The following is a 22,166-nucleotide window of genomic DNA, read 5'->3' on the forward strand; positions in this document are numbered from 1 at the left end:
TAAACGGGCCTGTACCCCTGCCCTGAGTGTCTAACTGCATATGGAACTGGTATACCGGTTTCTGTTTTGGTCCTGCCATCTTTCTAATCTAGTTTGTACACAGAGAATTAGGCATGTTCATGACAATTCGAGGTCCAGAACCTGTTCTGTCACCTGGAGGGGTGCACCGTGAGCTCACAGTGGAGAAGTGTGGCTCAGGGGTTAGAGGCGGCAGACCCAGAAGCTGAGATCGGTCCTGGACCAGGGTTCAATTCCCCGCCATGGCGGGTCGTGGGCTCATAAATTCCACGGACTCGATAATTCTCGTTCCGGTGCCTACTCGACTCACGGGTTCACATTCTGCGACTCTGGGCAATAGCTTGCTTAATCTCCACTACGGCCCCTCGCGGCGGGATGCCTGGCTTTCACCTTGTGGATACCCTGCTGGGGTTATCTCACAGGGGAATACCAGGACGGGTTCCCAAGGCAAGCGCCTTGATGCCTTCGGGTAAAACGTGCGCTATATATAAATCGCAATACATAGTAGGCAGTGAACTTTGCCTCTGTTGTGTTTTTCTTTTTTACGTAAAGTGGTGTTGGAAACATACTGTATTTGTGATTTATAGAGTGACCGTAGCCTTTTCTCTGTGTCAGTGAGAGGACAGTCTATTGACCCCTTTTGGGTAAAGGTATGCAGTTAAATGAACCCGGAACCTGGTGCTGGCATCCTGTGCTCCTTTTGAGTGCGTGTGTTTCCAGTGATCGTGTAAAATTTGTATGATAGTAGGACTCTGAGTGTATGTGTGTGTAAGTCTGAGTACTGAAGCAGAAGGGATCCCTTTTTGATGCACCTGGTTTAAGAATGGCACAATATGGAGAATAGGATAGCGTCCCTAGAAAGTGGAAGTGTATTTCCTACATTCCATGGGGAAGAAGGGTAAAAGCCCTGACACTGAAGTGAGTGGGATGGAGACAGGGTTACCTTTAGAAATTCCATGAAGACTTTATTTGCAAGGAGCGCTGCCATTTGGTGGATGTTAGGGTGAGAGGCGGGACTGTAGTTTCTGTTGTTCAAAGTGAGGAAGTTTCCAGGCTAGGCTACCCTTTTCATTGTCTGACATTACTGCTGCTAGCAGGCAGATACAGAGAATGCACACTTCAATGTGCCCCTGCTTTGGTTGGAGTCAGCCCCAGTGCTTCCTTCCTTACACCAAGGCTGTCTCGTGAGAGCAGTCTAGAAAGGACCTTTGAAAGGGAACCATCCTAAACTAATTTTGAATCATGACACAGTGAGTCCACTATCTATTTCTGGAATTTTTGTTATAAAAGTGAGATCACACCCACCCAATTTGTTCTAATTCCAAAGTGCTCTTGACCACCAAAGGGCGTGCTCCCCAGAGTACTTGCAGAGCTGTGTAACAATAAGGCTGGTGTCTGTCTGACAGCTAGGTTCCAAGAGGTGAGGAAAAGTAGTCAACACTTTCTGATGAGAATGCTGGAGTTCTACCTGAAGACGAGCCTGGAAGCCTCCCCATCCGCTGAGAGAGGGAGGGAGGATTCTTTACTCTGCTTCAGGACAGATGGACCGTTCAGGAGGAGAAGCCAGTAATGCCAGCATAAGGAGCCTCATAGAAACTCAATGACCAAGGGGTGCCGATGCTGGAGAGAGGCTGCCCCAGTGTCTTTGTGCCATTCAGAAGCGAATTATACTTAGCCTGCATCAGAGAGAATAAAACATCAGTCTGCAATGAACTCGTGGGATAGATACTGCTGGAGCTAATATATTCACTCAATAACCAGCACAGCAATGAATCCTGATCAGACAGAGAAACTACAACTACCACACAATCTTCGTCATGCAAAACTAGAACCGAACTCTACAACTGCCATCGCCAAGCATGGACCGTCAGCTGCCCAAGAGGGTTGTGTTGCTGAAATCCGGTGCTGCAATGTATACCACCCCTTCCTCCTGAGTAACACTGAGCGGTGAACTCCGCTCCGCTTGCGGAGTTTGCAGAGTTTCTTGAACTCCGAGTTAAGCAGAGATCGCGGAGATCCCAAAAACTCAGCTTTGCGTTGCGTAGCAGAGTTTTTTTCTCCGCTCAAGTTTGTCAACGTCAAGTTGGCGACCGCGAGCGAGGTAAATCAACCTCCCGATGAGATTTTTCCTCGTTTGCGATCGTCAACATCAAGTTGGCAAGCATGGAAAACTAACATCCCGGCAAGATTTCTCAACCCAGAGGAGTCAGGTTTCTCATTGCGAGTGGTCGCGTATGCTCGAGACAGCTCGCATTGAGAAACTGCTCGTTCACGTTGAGAATGCTGCCACCCAAGTAAAAATCTATTCAAGCGGCAGAAAAGTAAAGCAGGGACCACTTGCACTGTGCATGGTGACGTTCGCATTGATTGCACAGGGCAGACAAGCATCAGGCACGGTGCAATCACCGCAAACTGCATTTTCTATTGTACTCCACAGCTCGCGTAGCTCTGCGTAGTGCAGCAGAGGTTTTTTTGCACTTCGCGTAGTGCCGTGTAGCGCAACTCCACGAACTCAGCCCAGGGTTACTCCTGAGACTGACTTTTAAAACCTATTCTTAAGCAAAGCTTCCACAAAGGCTCCCCTTTTGGAGGATGAGCCAAGCCATGAGAGCAGCTTTGTTACCCACGACTGCCTCCCAGTCCAGATCACGGAAAACAATCACAGGTAAACCATGGGCTTAGAGAGATAAGAGACTGAGATGTAGAGACAAGCCTGATGTATCCATCCAAGAGTATTGTTTAAAGAAACAATGAGACATTGAACTGAACTGCCTCACGAAACAGTAAGATATATTTGAGCCATCTGCACTGGAGCCTAATCATATCTAATCTCTTAGTGAGGGAGGTCTAGTAATAGCACGTTAACTAACCCTAGCGGGAGAGTAGACTATTACCAGGACAGAGAGGGGTGAAGTGCCTCACTGTCAGCATGCAACTTTAGTAACCATGTATAATGTCCCTATGGAATTCTGCAGTATTTAGTTCTGCTGAAGATTAAAGTACTTCCTTCTTCAATAAAAAATAAACACTGGGCTGGGCAAATATATTATGTGTCTGTTGGTTGACTGTTGTATTCTGAGCTGTTGCCCGCTTCCTCCCAGAGAAGCTTGTGACTGCTCCACCTTGCTAACCTGGGAGTCAACTGCGCAGAAAGGGTTGTTTGTGACTCAGTTTTCCGAGCCATTGGAGGATGGACCCCACGACACTAGTGGAAAACAACCTCAACCACCATGGTTGAGATACAGAAATTCCTGTCTGTCCTGTCCTGAATGAATTGGGGTCTAACAGCCATTATCCCTCCATACACACACATGCATGCATACACACATTGTGTTTAAGGGTGATTATCTAATTTGATTGAAACTGGAACTCACCTGAACCTGTATGTGTAAGCAGGCACATTAGGACTCATGAGGAATGAAGAAAAGATTACAGTAATTGGTAAAAGCCAGGGCCTAAAGGGGAAAGCTGGCCGCCATCTACCTGGAGAGCAGATGGTGTTTGCATTCTGCATATCTGAAACGAATAAAATAGCAGCACATATTTAAAGGATCAGACCAGGCCAAAGATGCTAAAAGAATCACCCTGCAATCTCATATTCACTCACTACCAGGGACCCATGTCAATTCAGGGACTATTGATATACCAAATATGCACAGAAGTTAAGATATAACACCTACAAATGTACATACCCAACACCTAGGTTTAGGTCAGACTGAGGAGAGAATCTAGAAATCAAATCCTCCACCCAATGAGGAGAATCTATGTGCTCTTTCTCTGATATCAAGATGAGATTGGGCAAGGTCAACAGATGAAGAAGGAAGTCCCCACCCCAGCAGAGTAGACCCTAACATGTGTATCATATTCTTCACCGAACTATCCTTTATCTCAAAAGTCAGCACAGCGACCAGGGTTGGGGGCCATACACTATGAAAGGTCCTTCCTCGTTCATCACGAACCTCAATATAGATATTTCAAGACCTAGTGTCCACTAACCTTCAATAAAATCAAATAAAAAAACGTGAAAGTGTCTACAACACAAGGAAATCAAAATAAACGGGACCTAAAGAAGTGCAAATGCTTTGTCACACTGGATAGGTGAATTATATTCACGGCATTATGCCCCATCAACAAAACATTTGGAGTAGTGATCATCCGCATCCCTATTAAAGCTACGTAGCTCCTCGAAACACTACCTACATCTTAGCACACTTTATCTGTAAGGTGTGGTTCAGAAGGAAAAAATAGAGATGTGTTCTGCTATCTGGGGCTGACACTCAGGAACAAAACATGTGGCATGTTAGAAACTAACCAATCCTCTATTCACTGTGGAAGTGGTAAATCCTACAGAGAATTCGCTTGAGAAATTTCTTCCACCAGAGGGACAGTATGCTGTAAGAAGTTCCGCTGATAGATTCTCCTCCAGATTTAGGCCTTCCTTCAAAAACTGGAGGATTGTCTGTTAGCACCAAACTGTAATTCATGCCCTAATTTCCAAACTAAGAGTCTACTGGAAGGGTGTCTTAATATGATTGTGGAAACAATGAAGATAAATTTCCCTGAAGAGTCAAGTGTCACCCTTCTGGAATGGTTTTCTGTTGGATACCAGGGGCCATGAAAGGGAATGGCTGCAATAATCAATGGCATAGTCTTTTCCATCAAGCAAGTGCTTTTAGTGAAGGAGGGAACAGCATTAGCCTGTCACATGTTCTATAACATCCTGGAGATGAGGAAAAATCAGACACCCCACAATTGATACAGAACACTTTATTTATACAATAGTCTCTTATCCAGGAATACTTTGCTGCAAACAACAGAGCGGTAGCATGCCCAAGTGCTAAGAGCCATACAAATGTTGCCTCTTGGACATCCATTGAAGCACAACTAGGAGGGCTCTATAAATTGATGGATACTTAGCTACATAACTTGTACCTGACAATAGGAAATGCTTTGCTGAACAGTCACGGGGAGGGGAAATGGGAAAAATAACCATCCCTTTTTAGGTTTCAGCTACAGACAGGTTTAGTTGTCTTTTGACCAGTACTATTGTTTCAATAGTTTTCACGGAGCGGGCTTTGGGTCAATCACTAGCTCATGACTGAAGGGCTGTGTTATTTATCTTGGTTGTCTACTCTTCATTTAATGGCTATGTTTCCAATTTCTGTGTTTGTCCCTACCCAGGAGCACTTGCTCTCCCAGTACTTTAACTTGGGTGGCTTGCATATTTCCACTGCTGACGTTACTTGCAATCAGGGAATTACTTGTTCCTTTCCTTTAGGCACTCCATGGGAGTGCGTGTGTTTTCTTGCTCTCTCTTCATGTGCTGATTTTCCCTGGCCCTGACCTCCTCGCTGTCCATGTTCCGTCACCTGCACCTCCTCCCCAGTTCATCCTTGTACTCTATTTTGAATCTCCCATCCAACCTCACCTCATCTGTTGTTCACCATCCAATTCTCTCTTTCTAATAATATGTGCCCCATCCCAGCTTCAGGGTTGCTCCCCCACCCCAGCCAGTTCAGCATGACCCACAACAACTGTGCTTTGTTATTTTTTCACATTTTCTTAAGCCACTTAGTAGGGTTCCTTCTTAAAAAACCCATTCAAAGGTGGCCGCTTTGGATCATCGCAACCACTACAACCATCTTTAAAATGAGATAGTTCTGTGTTAGACCTGGCATCATTGCCGTGGGTTTACCCTGTATTTTTTGCCTTTGCCTCCTGTATTTTTACTGTGTGATGGATTTCATTTTTCTCTTCTAGATGCTTTGGGCACTTTGCCACTGCTGTTCAGTGCCAAAGTGCAAGTGCTCCCTTTGTAAATTGTTGCTATGGATTAGTGATTCCATGATTGACATATTTGATTTACTAGTCAGTCCCTAGTACAGTGCACTGTGTGTGACCTGGGCCTGTAAATCAAATGTTGCTAGTAGATCTGCAGCAGTGGTTATGCCACTTACACAAGCAGCCTTGCAAATAAGTCTTGGGCCTGCCATTGCGGTGCCAGTGTGCAGTCTGGTACTGCCATGTCGACCTGGCAAATGCACCCACTTGCCAGGCCCCAACCTTCCCTTTTCTTTCATGTGAGTCAGACCTAAGGTAGGCCCAAGGTGCCCTTGTGGTCAGGGTGCAGTGTATGCGAAAAGTAGGACATGCCCTGAAGTGTGTGGCATGTCCTGATAGAGAAAAACTGCCAATTTCGTTTTTCACTATTGTAAGGCTATCTGTCCCAAAGGATGGAATAGGGAAATGCTCATTACATTTCATGAGCATTACTCCCCATGGGAACAAGATAGGAAAATAAAGTTTGATATGCCTAAACTCAGAATGCTAAGATGCATCTTTTAGTGAGGGTGAGATTTATATTCTGGGCTTGAAAATACCACTTTTAGAAAGTCATTTTTGTTGCCTAACCATCCAGTGTGCCTCTGCTAGGTTGTGTATTGACTGTCTGGTTTTGGAGTGATAGGAGCTAGGGATGTGAATTCTGTTCAGACAGCCACTTGGGCCTCCCTGTCAAGGACAAAACTGTCTCCACCTCTTGCCAGGAAGCTGCACCAGAGAGGTCAGAACTGGGTTTGGTAGGGCAAACAGCTTCTCTGCCACAGAGAACAAAGGATTTTGTATTATAAAAAGAGGGGCCCAGACCCCAGACTTGCAGATCACTTCTGGGAATCAAGAGGAACCTTTACCAAGGAGAAGAGCTGGAGAAACTGAGGAGGAGTTGTGCCCCTTTGCCCTCTGAGGTTGACCTGCAGTGGCTGTTTCTGCCAAGGAAAGGGCAAGGACTTTGCTGTGTGCTGTGTCCCCTGCTCGAGGAAGATCTCCAAGGGCTTGAAACAAAGACTTCACCACCAGCTCCCTTGAACTTCCTTACTGGGAGTTCTGACCAGCTAAGAGGGGCCTGCTGCCGTTTTGGACCTCTGGAGCTGTGTGCCACTGGGAGCTGGACAAGTAACGCAACTTCAAGAAGCGCAATGCATCCGCACCTGTTGTCTGACGTATCACTGAAGAAATTGGCGCAGCGCCTGCCGCTGCTCTTTGCCGCACGCTGAATCCTGTGCATCGATCTCCGAAGTCGGAGATCATCGCACCAATTCCAATGCAGGCCCTTTACTGTGCATCTGCAAGAACCACCGCATCGTGGGAGCACAGCTGGAGAGAACCTTTGCCGTGTTGTCGCCGCCGGCGCATCGAGAACCAACGCATCCCGATCCTCACGCATCAAAAGGGCACCACGACGACAAGAACACCAGGGTCGCAGTAAGAAACTGACACATAAACTTGCTGCACAGTAAGAAGCCGACACATCACCTCCTCTTCAGTAAGGAAATGATGCATCGCCGCACCTGGGTGGCAGGAAGACACCAACGCTTCACCTTGCCTGCGACAGTTTTTGTTTGTGCGCGCGACGCATCCCAGGTACTTTGTGTAAAAAGTGTTGCATCGGTAATTTGCTTTGAACAGAACTATTTTTACCTTTTAAAAGTCACATTTTGATTACTGTATTACGGAATTTAGTTGTTTTGGTTTTGTTTGGTTTAAATAAAGCTTACTAATTTTTCTAAACTGGTGTGGTGTCCATTTCTAGTGTTTTCACTGCATTACTATATGTGTTCACAAATGCTTTACACACTGCCTCTGAGATAAGCCTGTCTACCAAGGGGATGAGCAGGGGTTATTTTAGAAGTGTATCCCCCTTACCCTGACTAGAAAGAAGGGTCCCTACTTGGACAAAGGAGCAAACCATTGCGAACTAGAGACTCCCATTCCTAACATTCTGCTATTACAAGGATCTTCAATATCCCTTCAAGATCTTATCTAAAGCAGCTTTAGCTGTCTGTTGGCAATTGTTGTTTCCAGTAAAGAACAGATGCTTTGAGTTGACTTTGGGTCAGGCGCTGGCTTATGGTTGGATGGTTTCCTTGTCTAGCTCATGTGTCAGTTCTTGATTTGATGGCTTTCTCCTTGTTCTTGTTTGTCATGCCCAGGATCCTTTTCGTCTCACTGTGTCCTCATTGTAAGAGTTGTATTCTTCTAATGATCACTTGAGGGGGCTCTTTTTTCCCATTGTTCTTGAGCACCCAGCGTGAATGTATATACTTTCTTTAGATCTTCCCCATGCGTTCCTCACTTCAGCCCCTGAGAACTCTCTTTTATCTTCCCTTCCTGCTGCTCCCAATACCTCTGTGTCCTACTCCCCATGTCAATTTCTTTTTATTATAATATTTTTAAGATAGCCCAGCAGCTGCAAAATGCTACTGAGCCGCTTTATTCATTTTCTTTGCACTGTCACGCACTTCTATTTCTGCATCTTCTTACGTAATTTACTGTTCTAACATGGCTGCCATGTTAAGACAATATATAAAAAATAACAAAATGGCCACCATGAAATGCAACATATGCACACGCAAGTACCTTGACATGCACACAGGCATGAAGATGCATACCTTTGCATGGTTTTGTTAAGCCAATCCATGAATGCATAATGAATCATGCATATGCATCTGCATCCTTCTTTGAATTATTTTTAGTGAAGTTGCAGGCCATGCTTTTGCATGCATTATGATGAATGTGCAAGGAAATGTCAATCAAAAAAGCATTGTCAAAGTCAACAGCTTGACCTTTTAGAAACCTAGACTTATTGGATTTGCTAATGATTGTTTCTCTGTGTTGCTAATATCTATGAAAGTGCTATTAGTGCTATTAGAAACAGGTTGAAAATTAATAGAGAGGGCTGGTTGGGTGTTGTTCTTCGGGGAAGAAAGGAATGGACAGTGGTTATGGCTGGTTGATGTTGTTTTCTCTTTAATCCTAGAATCAATAAAGAATCAATAAGGAATGATTGAAACATAAAAGATTTCTGTTACTTCTACAAACAGTGTGTCTTTCTGAGGTGCACAAAATAACTTCAGGTTGATGATTGTGCAGGTATTTCAATGGAAATCACAAAGCAGTCAAACAAACAATTGCTAAATAAAAAGTTTAATATTTACTGTTTAGATAAATTATCTAAAAATGGAAAACCATTAATTAAAATCTAAGAAATTAAGCATCAACACATAAAATGCTGAATAATTTTTAGTAAATACAAAAGTAAAATGTCAATTTTGATTCCCGGAAGAACAACATTACTCAAAAAGCTAACTGAGCGCACTATAGTGCGCTCCAATATCACAACCAGAAGCATACATTTTTGAGACCAGTACCCAGATTAGGCGCATTGCTTTTGCGGTGTTAATTTGGACCATGGTGGGAATTAGCACCATATTGCATATTTGTAGGGTCTTCCTTCGGAGTTGCTCCAATTTGTTTCGCTATGAATGAATAAAGGTCCCTTAACTAAATATAGATATGAATATTTTAACTGCGAAAATAATTACACCCCGAATGATGTCCTTTAAACAAAATAAAGTCACATTTATTGAACAATTCAAACCAATCTCTAAGTGGATACACAAAAAGCACAAAATGACATAACCAAAAAAATGTAAGTTAGTCACAATTAAATTTAAAGTAGTATTTCTGCCCCAATACTCATTAATCTATACATTATAGTATGGTAAGTGCACAAGAGTCGATGATGTTTCGATTCTTACACGATAACAGGATCATCATCAGAACTTTTAAAAATAATGCACCAGAATATATACACAGCGGTCCAAGAATATAAGATAAGTGATGAGTAACTCAAGTAGTCAGATGGAACAAAGTTTCCAATATTAAAACTACGTGCTTTTAGAAATATTGTTGGTGGACAGAGAACCGGTAAGTCCGTCCCTGACGTTTATACAAGCAATGTAGCAGCTGGTTACAGAACACAAATCACACCAATGCGCATCTGGGTGAGCCCCAGGCCTGACGCTTCCCGAAACGAGAAGTAACAATGCCAGCCACTCTCATTCACGGACCAAGAATGTACGATGAAATAAGTGCTGCGGAATGCTATGAGATGCAGTAAGCACCACTAAGAAAAGCCAGTGGTGGTGACAGCCAACTTCGGTGTGTTGCTGATGGAGTATATCACTGTGGAAGGCGCCTAGGAATATGGCGTGACCAGCCGTGTTGCTAAGAGCAAATTTATTTTTGTAGCAATCAGGGAGTTTTTACAGATCAAAAAGTTGATGCCCATTTTTTCCTACATAGATAAAAATAAAAAATTAAAAATTAAAAATAAATTCACGTCAACCTGGAATTCCCACTCCTTAATTTCTCCTACATATCCAAACATTGATGTTGGCATAATAATCTGGAGGCTATTACCATCATATTTGGTTTTAACCAACCCAACCATACTCCTATTGGGTGGCACTCTGAAATGGCTGAAATTCTTTCTGCATGTCAGCGTAACAGAAGATACCAAATTACATAAATAAATAAATATATACTTGGACGAAGTCTCTCAGAATGTACTTGTCTTAATATAAAGCCTGGTGTTTATTATAAAGTCTGAATCGGCCTACATAATTAATATTCATTATAGGTAGGTAGCAAATTGTGATTCAATCCAAACGGACACATTGACAGGGAAGACGGCCTGCAAGGATAAGCACACCACAAAGTCTGACATTGGGTTTAAGTAAAATATCTTTCTTTTTGAAACACAGCCGATTTAGCATAAAGAGAAAAGAATGCTCATAGAAAATAAAATAGTTTTTTTAATATACCTCTGAGAGTTGGTTGTTGTGCCCCGGACCACTGTTTACTTCCCTAGAACTTTTTTCATAATTCACAAAGCATAAAGACTCTAAAGGGACCCCTTCTCTTTTGCAAATGAATTACTATCTTAAATTGGGGTTGATAATTTTTCATTGGTTTGTGACTAGAATTCCGTTTCCAAATTATTAATACGTAAGATACGGATTTGTAGTTTAAAATGAACGCCTACAACACGCCACTTCCAAATTGGTATCTATTTGCAGTACTATTTCATGAGTCGGAAAATGTTTATCGACTGCCAAAATAGAATCCATATCTATCGGAGCCATATTCTGCTGTCACACACACTCCAATTGTGCAAATCACAGCATGTGTGACTAAACTTAGGTTAGTAAATCAAGCCCTAAACAAAATCACTTTATCAATAACATTCGTGTTTTTTAAGCCTGCGAGTTTAACGGTAGTGGTTGTAAAAATGCTAGTACAGTTTTTCCGCCATTTCCAAAGTCTATGTTTACAGTTCATTGTGGCAGAGATAAAAAAAAGTGCAATAATTTAAAATTGAGCATGCACATACGTATCCACATACACACACACACACTTTCCACCTTTTCCTCTACCTGTAGGATTTCTTGATTTCCTCATGCGTCGCCCCCTTCTGCAGGTTCAGTATCTGGTACAGCGCTTCTCCCGAGGTAGACAAAGACCTTTGTCGTTGATCAGCCATGCTCTCAGTGCATTACAGAGACTTCTAAATGGAAGCAGGAAACAACACAATTGATTGCACACTGTTCAGTACTTTATAAAGAAAGTGGCTTCAGTATTTAAAGTTCAAGCAATTTTATACAGCAGAAGATCGTTGTACAAAATATGTTCATATTGTTGCAGTAGCATCCGAAATTGCAGCTGCTCTATAAGAGCTACATGCTGCATGCACTAGACATATTTACAATATTAAACAAATAGAAATAACGTGATTTTGGTTAAGTGCTAAAGCTTGGATTGCAGTGTTAGGGTTTCAAACTACTTATGCACAAGAGTGCATCTCCACCTCTACTCTCTGGTTACTTGTAGTCCAGAATGTTCAGTGGGATCTTACCCATTATTCAGAGAAATGTTCAGTGCTGAATTTAGTCCTCAGTTTATTTAAAATGAATCGGTAGAGCGTGGCTTATGCGCCATTCAAGATGGCGGCAATCCCCTAAGGTCTGGCATATCACAGAACGTGTATTCCTTCTTCAAACTCATTACAGCAGCGCAATCTTCTTCAAAATATGCCTCCACTGCTCTGCTTGTCTCCCTAAACATATAGGTCTTGTGGTTTCCTATCATTCAGGCGGCTTTTGTGTACCAAATCTGCGGCGGTGATTCACAGTAAAAGTGCAGGCGGCTGCTTTTTCGTGCAACGTGCTGCTCGCTTATTACTCCTTTCCTCAAATCTAACTATGAAATAGCTCCTGTGCTGATATACTTTGGGGCCTACCTGTCAGCCCTGCTCTAATTTTATTTTAATACAGTCTTGAGGTTACCTTTCCATTTTATACACCTCTGTTGCCCCTGGGAGCTGGTGAGCGGATTTATGTAAATAAGCGCACCACAACTTTTCAGCTAGCGTATCACCCACTTTATATTTTTTGCTTTCCTTGATGTTGTTGCTACCTCCACATGCTAGCTTTTTGTTTTTTCACTTTGCAGTTATTTGAAGGAATGGCATGCACTTTGAAGGTTGGCCTATGAAACAGTTTTTTCAATGTTGGCTAGAGTTTATTAACAACCTGTGAGCAAAGTATTCTTCCTCTGCTCCTTGCTCATGTTTTTTCTTTTTCCTCAAGACTATATTAATTGGATGTAAATGCTATGGAGATTCCTCTTAGAACATTTGATGGTGCCTTCTCATTACGTAATGCTATAACACCTCCTTATCATACATTCTACCTAGTTCAGCTATACAGTTACAACTGTACATCACTTCAAGACTGGTTTTAATGATTACTAATATCCAGTTCATACCTCAACTATGCTCAAGTCGTTATTTGTTACATAGGCAGAACAAAATTCCTTAAATGTACTCCTAGTCACGACATACACTACATAAAGATGGCCACTGACTTCCTTGCAACTGCAAAGACTACATCTTTTTGCACAAAATCTCAGAGTGTGAAAAGTGATCCACCATCACCTATTATATCCTCTCATAATCCAGTTATAGACACCATTCTTGGTGAGGTGAGGACCTTAAAATATTTTACGTGTGCTACTAATGTCAAGCTTCAATAAATTGAGGACCACTGTATGCAGAATTTAGCTCTTCTAAGGATGTGGCTACTAAGGTTCCTTTTCTCAAGCAGATAATCCTAAAACTCAAACTGCATACTGAGAATCTTGAGAACAGGAATCAAAGCAACAACCTTCACCTATATGGTCTGCCGGAAGCTCTTGAAGCTCTTGAAGTTCCTGACCTACTTGAATTCCTGAAGAAGCTCTTCCCAGATATTCTTAGACTTTCTACTGCTCCTCCTCTTAATATTCAACAATCACATCATCTGGGTGTCCTCAAGCTCTCTTCTAAACCTAGAGGAATCATTATGGTATTTCTTGAATTCTCAGACCTTCTACATGTCTTAGAAGCTGCTAAGGAAAAAAATTGTCTTGTCATGTCTGGTCCGTCCACAATATATAAATTTCTCAAGATATCTGTAAAGCAACTAATGCAAGACAAAAGGAGTTCCTTGCCCTACAACCCCAAATAAGACAGCTGAATGTCCACTACAGTATCCTTCAACCTTGTATAAGTAAAATCACTTATGAAGGCACCTCAAGACTTTTCGATGACCCTGTTAAATTTAAAATGTTTCTTCAACCCATTACATCTCATGAAATGGACACTAATGTTCAGGAATCTTAAGAATTGTGTATTGCCCATGTTCACCTTCATTTCCCAAATTTCTTAATACAGAGCTTTTTCTACTTAATTTTTATTTTCCTTCTCTCTGCTGTTGTTCTTGTTATTTTTAAGATAGCCAGCAGCTACAAAATGCTACTGAGCAGAAGTCTTCATTTTCTTAGTCAACTTTTTCTCATTTGTAATTTACCGTGCTAATATGGCTGCCATGTTAGAACAGCAAATTAAAAATAACAAAACACAACACATGAACACGCACACACTACTTTTCAATACTCTTCCTCTCAAATCTAGAATCCTATTCTTGATCTGCCTCTTCTTCTACTTTTCTATATTCCCTTTCTCCTTTTTGCCCTCTTCTTCTTTTTTATTTATATTATGTGAGTGCTCATATGTCATATAATATCCTTATGACACTTCAGTGATGCACTAAGCTGTTTTGAATATTTGGTGTCATTTTGTTTCCATTTCCGTTTCTGCAGCTTGACACTCATGTACCTGTTCCCTTCTCCCCATGTTCTTAATATGTTTAACATTGTCTCATGGAACGTCCATGGACTTGACAAAAGGTACTTCCTCATTTATCCAAGTTTAACTCCTAAATTGTCTTCTTACAGGAGACTCACTGTAATAATATTGAACTGTTTAAATTGAAACGACAATGGATTGGTCAGGTTTTTTTTCCCTCTGGCTATTGATTGCAAGGGTGGTGTTGCTATAGTCATAAAAGATTGAAAATACAAATTATATCAACTGAATGTGAAACTAATGGTCAATGGGTTATTAGTTAATGCCATTATTCATAACAAACATATTTCCTTGTTTCATATCTTTGGTCAAGTCAAGCCTGATCCTGATTTTTCGAATATTATTAAAGTAAAGTTTGCTAATAATAGTAACCCCAAAATCAATATAGAAGGTGACTTTAACCAATGGTTGGACCCCTTTGTGGATAAGAAGTTTAAATGCAAATGCAATGCGTCCTTACAAATCTAATAAGGCTTTCCAATCAGCTATCGCATCTCGACCATTATTTGATGCTTGGAAAACTTGCAATCCTCATAAATGTGAATTTACTTTTTTTAGTGTATATCATACAATGCCCAGAATTGATTTATTCATTATATTTTAGTTACAACATCCTTAGTTTCCATTGTTATTTCCAATCATGCACCAGTATTGTTCGCCTCCTTTGATTTATCTCTTAATGACTCCAATATTGGTTGATGGAGATTAATAATTCCCTAGTATTTGATTAAAGTTTTATAACTGAATCTACTGCTTTTATTTGAGAAGCTTTTCAAATTAACCAACCTATGGATGAATCCATTCCCAACAATTTGGATGCTTCCAAAGCCTCATTTCAAGCTTTGACTATTGCTTATTCTGCTTATTCTGCCAGAAGGAAGAAAAGGTTAAATTCTCAATATCTCACTTTACTTCAACAAATGTAAATGCTTGAACATACTTACTTTACTCTCAAATCTTCCTTGATTGTATATGAATTAATCACAGCCAAATCCAACCTCAACAAACTTGCTATTATTCACGCATGCAATATCTTATTTGAAGTCAAATCTATATTCCATGGAGGTCAGAATAAGGCTTGTAAAATGCCAGCTAACTACTTAAAAATGAGAACAGAATGTATAAATACAAGCCTCATTTATAATTAGGGCTCCCGGTTTTCCGTTTTTACGGATTTATACACATAAATACAGACGGAAAACTGTTTTTCCATTGTCTGTATTTATATGTAGAAACGGAAAAATACTAGTAAAACTGTATATGGATGAGGTCACCTTCTGGCATGTGCTAATCAGCAGTGAGGAAGCACACCTCGGGCGCACGTTAAACTCCTGCTACAATGTACTGGCGCCAAGCGAGTCACTCGCCTCAAAGACACTTGCAGTGCACGCTATGTTAAAGGCAGGCGGCGGTCCATTGTCATTCTAAATGTGGTAATCATCTGCAGTCAGAATGAAAATGGGCTGTCCACAGCCTGTGCAAGGGTGGGGAGGGGCATTTGAATCCTGTGGAGTTCCAAAGAAGTGCGAAGTGCGATCTGGCCCAATAACTTTTTAACTCCTGGGGCTTATCATAGCTAAGCTCCCCAGGTGCTCTGATAAACGCTGAACAAAGCAGGGGCCTTGAGAAAGCGGACACCATCCCATTGTGCCTGCCTCTGCCACCAGGCGCTGGTGCGGGGGTTGCCAGGAGCTGTTACACTAGAGTTTAGGATTCCCGCCTCGCCCTCCCGTCCTGAACTCGATGTCATGAAAGGCAGACACGGCCCAGTCTGTTCGGGGAATGCCAGGTGTTTCCTCCCTGTGAAGAAAGGTCCCACTGGGCTGGATCGAGACGCAGAGAGTGAGGCGTTCTCCTTTCCACCCCTTGCAATGCTTCAAAGACACGGCAAACACAAGGTACAGAGATGCGTTTTCCAGCACAGAGTGTAATGTGACAATGTATTCATTTATATAGCGCTTGCTGTTTCAGATGATTTGCAGCTTCGCAGAGCTACAAATAACTACTGCCACTAACGCCCAACTAGATCTTACTCATTTTATTGCACTCAGAAGGATGAAAGCCTGAGTCTGCTGAGCCGGGATTCAAACAGAGCTCTGTAGATTTTAGCACTTGCTCGGTGTGCTTCGGGCTGTTTGATTTTATTTTTAATCCAATGACAAGCAGATTAAAGGGAACAGGGGCCCTAATGAACTATGGCTACAAAAGCACCGGTAAGGAAACATTAAAAAAAAATTACTATGAAAAATGCAGCTATTGTATGTAGCATGGCACTCTAAATTTGGATCAATTAATACTGTGATACTAACAAATGCAATGCATTTCTTGTATATTATAGAAGTAATGCAGCACTAAGTTTACTCAATGCCTTCAACTTCAAGTGTAGAAAGGAATTTAATTTTAGCTGTGTTTTCAATTTAAATAAATGTGGAAAAATACTAGTTGTAGCGGCGTCTTCTGCGTGTGGCAAAAATAAATGTGGATAAATACAGAAAAAATGCCCAAAAAATAAATACAGATAAATACAGACGGAAAAGGCAAAAAAATAAATACCATAAAACCGGGAGCCCTATTTATAATAAATCTAATCATACCACTGAAATCTCTGATTCTGATATCTCCAGCATCTTCCAATCAAATCACTATATACGGAACATACCACCCAATCAGAACTTAATATACATAAAAATTCAAAGCTCTCCCTAAGCCTCCTTCCCTTTTGTACCACATTTAAAGAACTAGGAGTTGACATTACGCTCCAAGAAGTTTTAGATGTTATCAAATCCCTGACAAAATTGAAGGCATTTTTTGTGGAATTAATTTCCTCCCTTTCAACATTTTTTTGCCTCTAAATTGAGCTTTATAACATCTTTCATTTGACTTAATAGGCAAGTGTCACTTTTTTTTGGAAGCCTTCATTGTTATTATCCCCAAGCCAGATGAAGACCCCAGCCTTTGCAAACACTATTGACCCGTTTTATTGATCAATTATGATTGCAAAATATTTGCCAAAATCCTAGCATCTCACTTAAAAACTGTTGTACCCCTTCTAATCAAAACTGATCAATCTGTCTTCATTACGGGCAGACTTTCTGCAAACAATGCCATTATGTTTTCTAACATTGTTGCCTTAGCTAAAAAAAGGAGTACTTCTCTTGCATCCCTAGATGCTGAAAAAGCATTCAACTGCATTACCTGGCAAGCCATGTTCACCATTCTTCACTGGTTTTGTTTTGGCTCAAAATGTATTTTATTCATAAAATTATTATACTCTGATCCTGAAATTACAAACAGTACTCTCATCTTGGTCTCCTCTCTATTTATCATGGTGGGGTAGACTAGATACCATTTATATGATGATTGTATCACATGTTCTTGATACAATCTCTGTGTTACCCTTCAAGATCCCTAATTATTACTTTTCACAAATTAACTCCATTTGTACAAAATTCCTATCGAGCAATAAACATTCACGTATAGCCTTCTCTAAACCCAAGCACCCAAAAAATGAAGGGGGAGTTCGGTTTCCTGATTGTAAGCTTTGTCATTCTGCTTTTTTGATTGACAATTTCATGCCCTAATGATTGATTTAGAAGACTCACCCATACCATGCTGGATACATTTGAACGATCCTTTGCGCATGATTTCTCATTTAAAGATGTTATTCATATGGCTAAATGCACTTTTATATCCCAAACTCCTATTTTATAATACTGCCAGCATTTGTTACCTACATTATTTTTGTCTGCTTTCGATTTTCAACAATGTTTTTATCTTCCTCAATTTGGTATAATACATTTCAAAAATGTAATCACATCGCTCTTTATACTGTAAGGAGAGAAATATTATTTTTGTTGACCAATTGGTGAAGAGATTGCTGTTATACCTTTTCCCCAATTATAAATACAATAGCATTACTTAACTCTTTTTTAAGGGAACATGAATTATCCTCTATCGACATTTCCTTTTTTCTCAATCACAATTTCCCTCCTCACCCAGTTACACCTCTGCCTTTGACACCTTTGGATATCCTTTACCATAACTCTATTCCTAAAGCTGTGTGTGTGTATATTTCATACCAGTGATTTGCTATTTCATGCTGATATTTGACTCTGCACAATTTGTGCCTAATTGAATTCTGGAGTGGGACTTCAGTTATCCCTTTTCTATTCGTGTTGTTTTATGGCGATTGCAATGTGTTAGGTTTCCACAGGTCAAGAGTTTTCACGGCATGCAGAAGGAAGGTCAAAAGGCACATTATGGTGACGCTGTGATTAGTGGCAGTTTTCAACTTGTGGCAGAGGATGTCTCTATGGAATAATTCAATGACTTTCAGCAGCTTGACTTTTATACAATGTTATTTTAACTTTACTTTACAAGTTCAGGTGATACGAGATTAATTAGGCTGGTGTTACATTTATATTTGAACTATTATTCCCACTGGAAGGTTTATCATATAATCTTCGATACGCTTGTTATTCATGTCTGCTAATATGGTGGAGATTTATTGAAGCTGCTATATTATGCATTGTTCATTTTTATAACTTAGCAATTGCTTTTTCAGGATTTCGAACGTTATTTTAGTATTTGAGCTACACAGTATGTTTGACTTACCTGAAAGTATGTCTTCCAGGTTCATTATGTTTAAGTGGGAGTGATTACATAGCAAGTGTGTGTAATGGCGCCATTAAGATTGACAAAGGCTTTCTTCTCCTACCTCATGAGTTGAAGGTGTCCTGAAAAAAACTATTGATGCCGTACCCTGACAGCCTCGTGTCGGTGCCTTCTTCCAGGGACTTGTCTTTGGGAGCCGGATGGTGTGGTCATATATATATATATATATTCACTGAAAAAAACATAGGTTATAGACCATATATAGTTAGGAATTAGCATTTAAAAAACCTTATTTTACTCACACAAAACCATTGAAATTCCATATATAGTTAGTTGCACTAACTATATATCGCGCACCCGCAATCCACTGCTGATCATGTCACATATTACATCATTCATGACATGGTCAGTGACATCACTGATGACATCACTGATGACATCTCAAATGACATCACTGATGACATCACTGATGACAACATCCAGTGACTGTATGTTTCTGTAAAGTTAAAATATGTCTTACATATTGAAGAATGAGTGGATGTATAAGTGTCTGGATGAAGGATTTAGTAGGTGCGTGGCTGACTGTATGAGTGAGTGATTAAATGTGTCTCACTGAATGCATGGGTTAGTGACTAAACTGTCTTAATTTGTGCATCATTATGTCTGTTGTGATGTAAACTGCTGCATGTGTTGATCATTAGCTATGCGAGAGGCTATATGTGTTATTAATTGGTTGCCCAAGTATTTCTATGGGAGATTGAGTTTGTGTGGGGGTGGCTGGAAGGTGTGTGACTCTGTGCATAGATGTGTGAGCAGTTTATTCACTAGGTGTATGAGTTCAAGAGTGCATGTGGAAACAGCTACATGGGCAGTTGACTGTGTGCATGAGTGTATTGATGAGTGAATGGATATCTCAATGCTACATGTCATAGTAAGTACATATGTAAAACACAGTACATGTGAGAGTTGGCATATATAAATAACTGTGCATGAGAGCCACTGAATGAGTGAGTGGTTGTATCGATCATTGTGAACTTGTATCAGGGATTGTATAAGAGAGTAAATATGTGTTAGTATATGTTTCAATAAGTAAGGTGTGTATAACTGTATAGTTGAAGAAATGGAGGTGAGATTGTTTCTTTGCATGACTGACTGGGTGTGTGAGTAACTCCATGGATGAGTGGCAGTGTGTGGGTGTCTGTATACACTGACTGTATCTAAGGTTATATTAGAGTCTGAAGAGGTTTATCGTATTAGCACAAGAATGATGTCAAATGAGACGTCATCAGTGATGTCATCAGTGATGTCATTTGAGATGTCATCAGTGATGTCATCAGTGATGTCACTGACCATGTCATGAATGATGTAATATGTGACATGATCAGCAGTGGATTGCGGGTGCGCGATATATAGTTAGTGCAACTAACTATATATGGAATTTCAATGGTTTTGTGTGAGTAAAATAAGGTTTTTTAAATGCTAATTCCTAACTATATATGGTCTATAACCTATGGTTTTTTCATTGAATTTTCAAGGTTTTGTAAATGCAAATTCCTAACTATATATGGTCTATAACCTATGGTTTTTTCAATGAATTTCATTGGTTTTTTAAAAGCTAATATCTATAGCTGTAAAATGTATTCTTCTTTAAATACAAAAATATATTTTATATGTTTATTAATAATTTTTTTTTAAATATTTTTTTTGTTTCGCTCCCGGTCCGCGAACCGGGAAGCTTTCCGTTAGCTCAAATAGATGCCGCGACCCGGTCCGCGAACCGATAAGAAATCAACATAGTGACGGTATCGCGTTGCCGCGAAATGCGTCTTGTGACGTATCGCGTTAGCGCACCCGGAAGTGTCCCGGGGCGCGGACCGAGGCGCAAAGCGCAGCGACCCGGAAGCGATCCGCGGCGCGTCGCGAAAGCGCGACGTATCGCGTTGCCGCGTAATGCGTCTTGTGACGTACCGCGTTAGCGCACCCGGAAGTGTCCCGGGGCGCGGACCGAGGCGCGAAGCTGAGCGACCCGGAAGCTAACCGGGGAGCGTTCCGCAGCGCGTAACATGAGCGTGAGAGGTCATGTGACTTGGTAATAAAACTTTTCATTGGTTCATTTCACTTTTGGTTTCATAATGATGGAAGGCTAGGTCAGGTGACCTAAAAATAACACTTTTCATTGGTTGAGAACTTTTGCTTTTCCCAAATGATGAAAACCCCTCCTTCTTTCCTCACTCTGACTTTCATCTTGGTGAGAGAAAGACCCTTTTACATTCTAGAGAAATGGCTTCCATTGTTGCTTCAGCTAGTGTTCCCCCACCACCACCCCCACCTCCTCAAGGGAAGAAAGGACCACCTGCTCAACCAATCTTTGAAGAAGAGGAAGATCAAGAAGAGGAGGAAGAGGAGGAAGAGCCTGAGTTTTTGCCAGAGGAGCCCAGGAGGTACAATAGAAAAGAAAACTACATCTGGCAATTTTTCTAATTTCCAGCAGGGCAAAAAAAAGTCAATGCCAGATATGTGTTTTGCCGTATTTGCAACGATCGACTTTCAAGGGGCACTGACAAGAAATACAGCTTCGGAAATTATACGATGCACAGGCATATGAGTAGGTGGCACCCAATAATTATAGTGCTGCCCAGCTTCGTGATGAACAGCAAAATCCCCTGGCAATGGTGAGAACATCTGTTGTCAAAGAACAAAGAAGTATCGGGACCAGAGGCGAGGGAGGTGATCCCGAACATTCAAATGGACATGGGGGAAGTAAAGCAAGTGTGCGTGTGGTGCAGCCAAACACTTTGCTACCGAGAAAGTAGCATTACTCTTATAATGAGAGCTATCAATATTCATGTTTGCCCGAAACGCCCCAAAAAATAAATTCTTCTTTTTTTCGTTGCTCCTGTTGAGCCCTTCTCAATGAATCATTTTTGTTTCCCCCCTCCCCCCCAAAAAACAAAAAAATTACAAAATGTTCAGAAAAAACAAAAAAAATATAAAAAATGTTCAGAAAAATAATAAAAAAAATTTAAAACAACAAAAACCAAAAACTACCTCCCCATTATAAAAAAAATTGGTAGAATTTTTGAAATTCTGCCAACCTCTATTTCTTTTAGTTCGCTTCCAGTTCGCACTCCGGTACGCGAACCAGGAGCGAACCCAAAAATTTTTTTTAAAAAAAGAACAGTAAGTATAAGGGAAGGAAACAGACAGTTATGTTACAAGAAAGACAGCTACAGGGAGTAAAGAAAACATACTGTTACCCGCAATCCACTTCAGATCATGTCACATATTATATCATTCTTGACATGGTCAGTGACATCATCAGCAGTGGATTGCGAGTAACAGTATCTTTTGTTTACTTCCTATAGCTGTCTTTCTTGTAACATAAATGTCTGTTTCCTATCCTTATACTTACTGTTCTTGTTTTAATTTTTTTTTTAGATCATTCAGA

General features: G+C 40.8%; 1 protein-coding gene across 2 annotated transcripts in view; it reads right to left on the reverse strand.

Moving 5' to 3' along the window:
- DNAJC5B (DnaJ heat shock protein family (Hsp40) member C5 beta) overlaps nt 1-22,166 on the reverse strand; it is a 530,315-nt gene that overhangs the window by 156,232 nt on the left and 351,917 nt on the right. For both annotated transcript variants that reach the window (XM_078687231.1, XM_078687232.1), the window contains one exon: nt 11,295-11,425. In XM_078687231.1, the coding sequence (XP_078543357.1) occupies nt 11,295-11,401 (107 nt within the window). In that variant the 5' untranslated portion in view covers nt 11,402-11,425. The remainder of the gene's footprint in view (nt 1-11,294; nt 11,426-22,166) is intronic.

The sequence above is a fragment of the Lissotriton helveticus genome, chromosome 4_1 (genome assembly GCF_964261635.1).
Source record: "Lissotriton helveticus chromosome 4_1, aLisHel1.1, whole genome shotgun sequence".
NCBI lineage: Eukaryota > Metazoa > Chordata > Amphibia > Caudata > Salamandridae > Lissotriton > Lissotriton helveticus.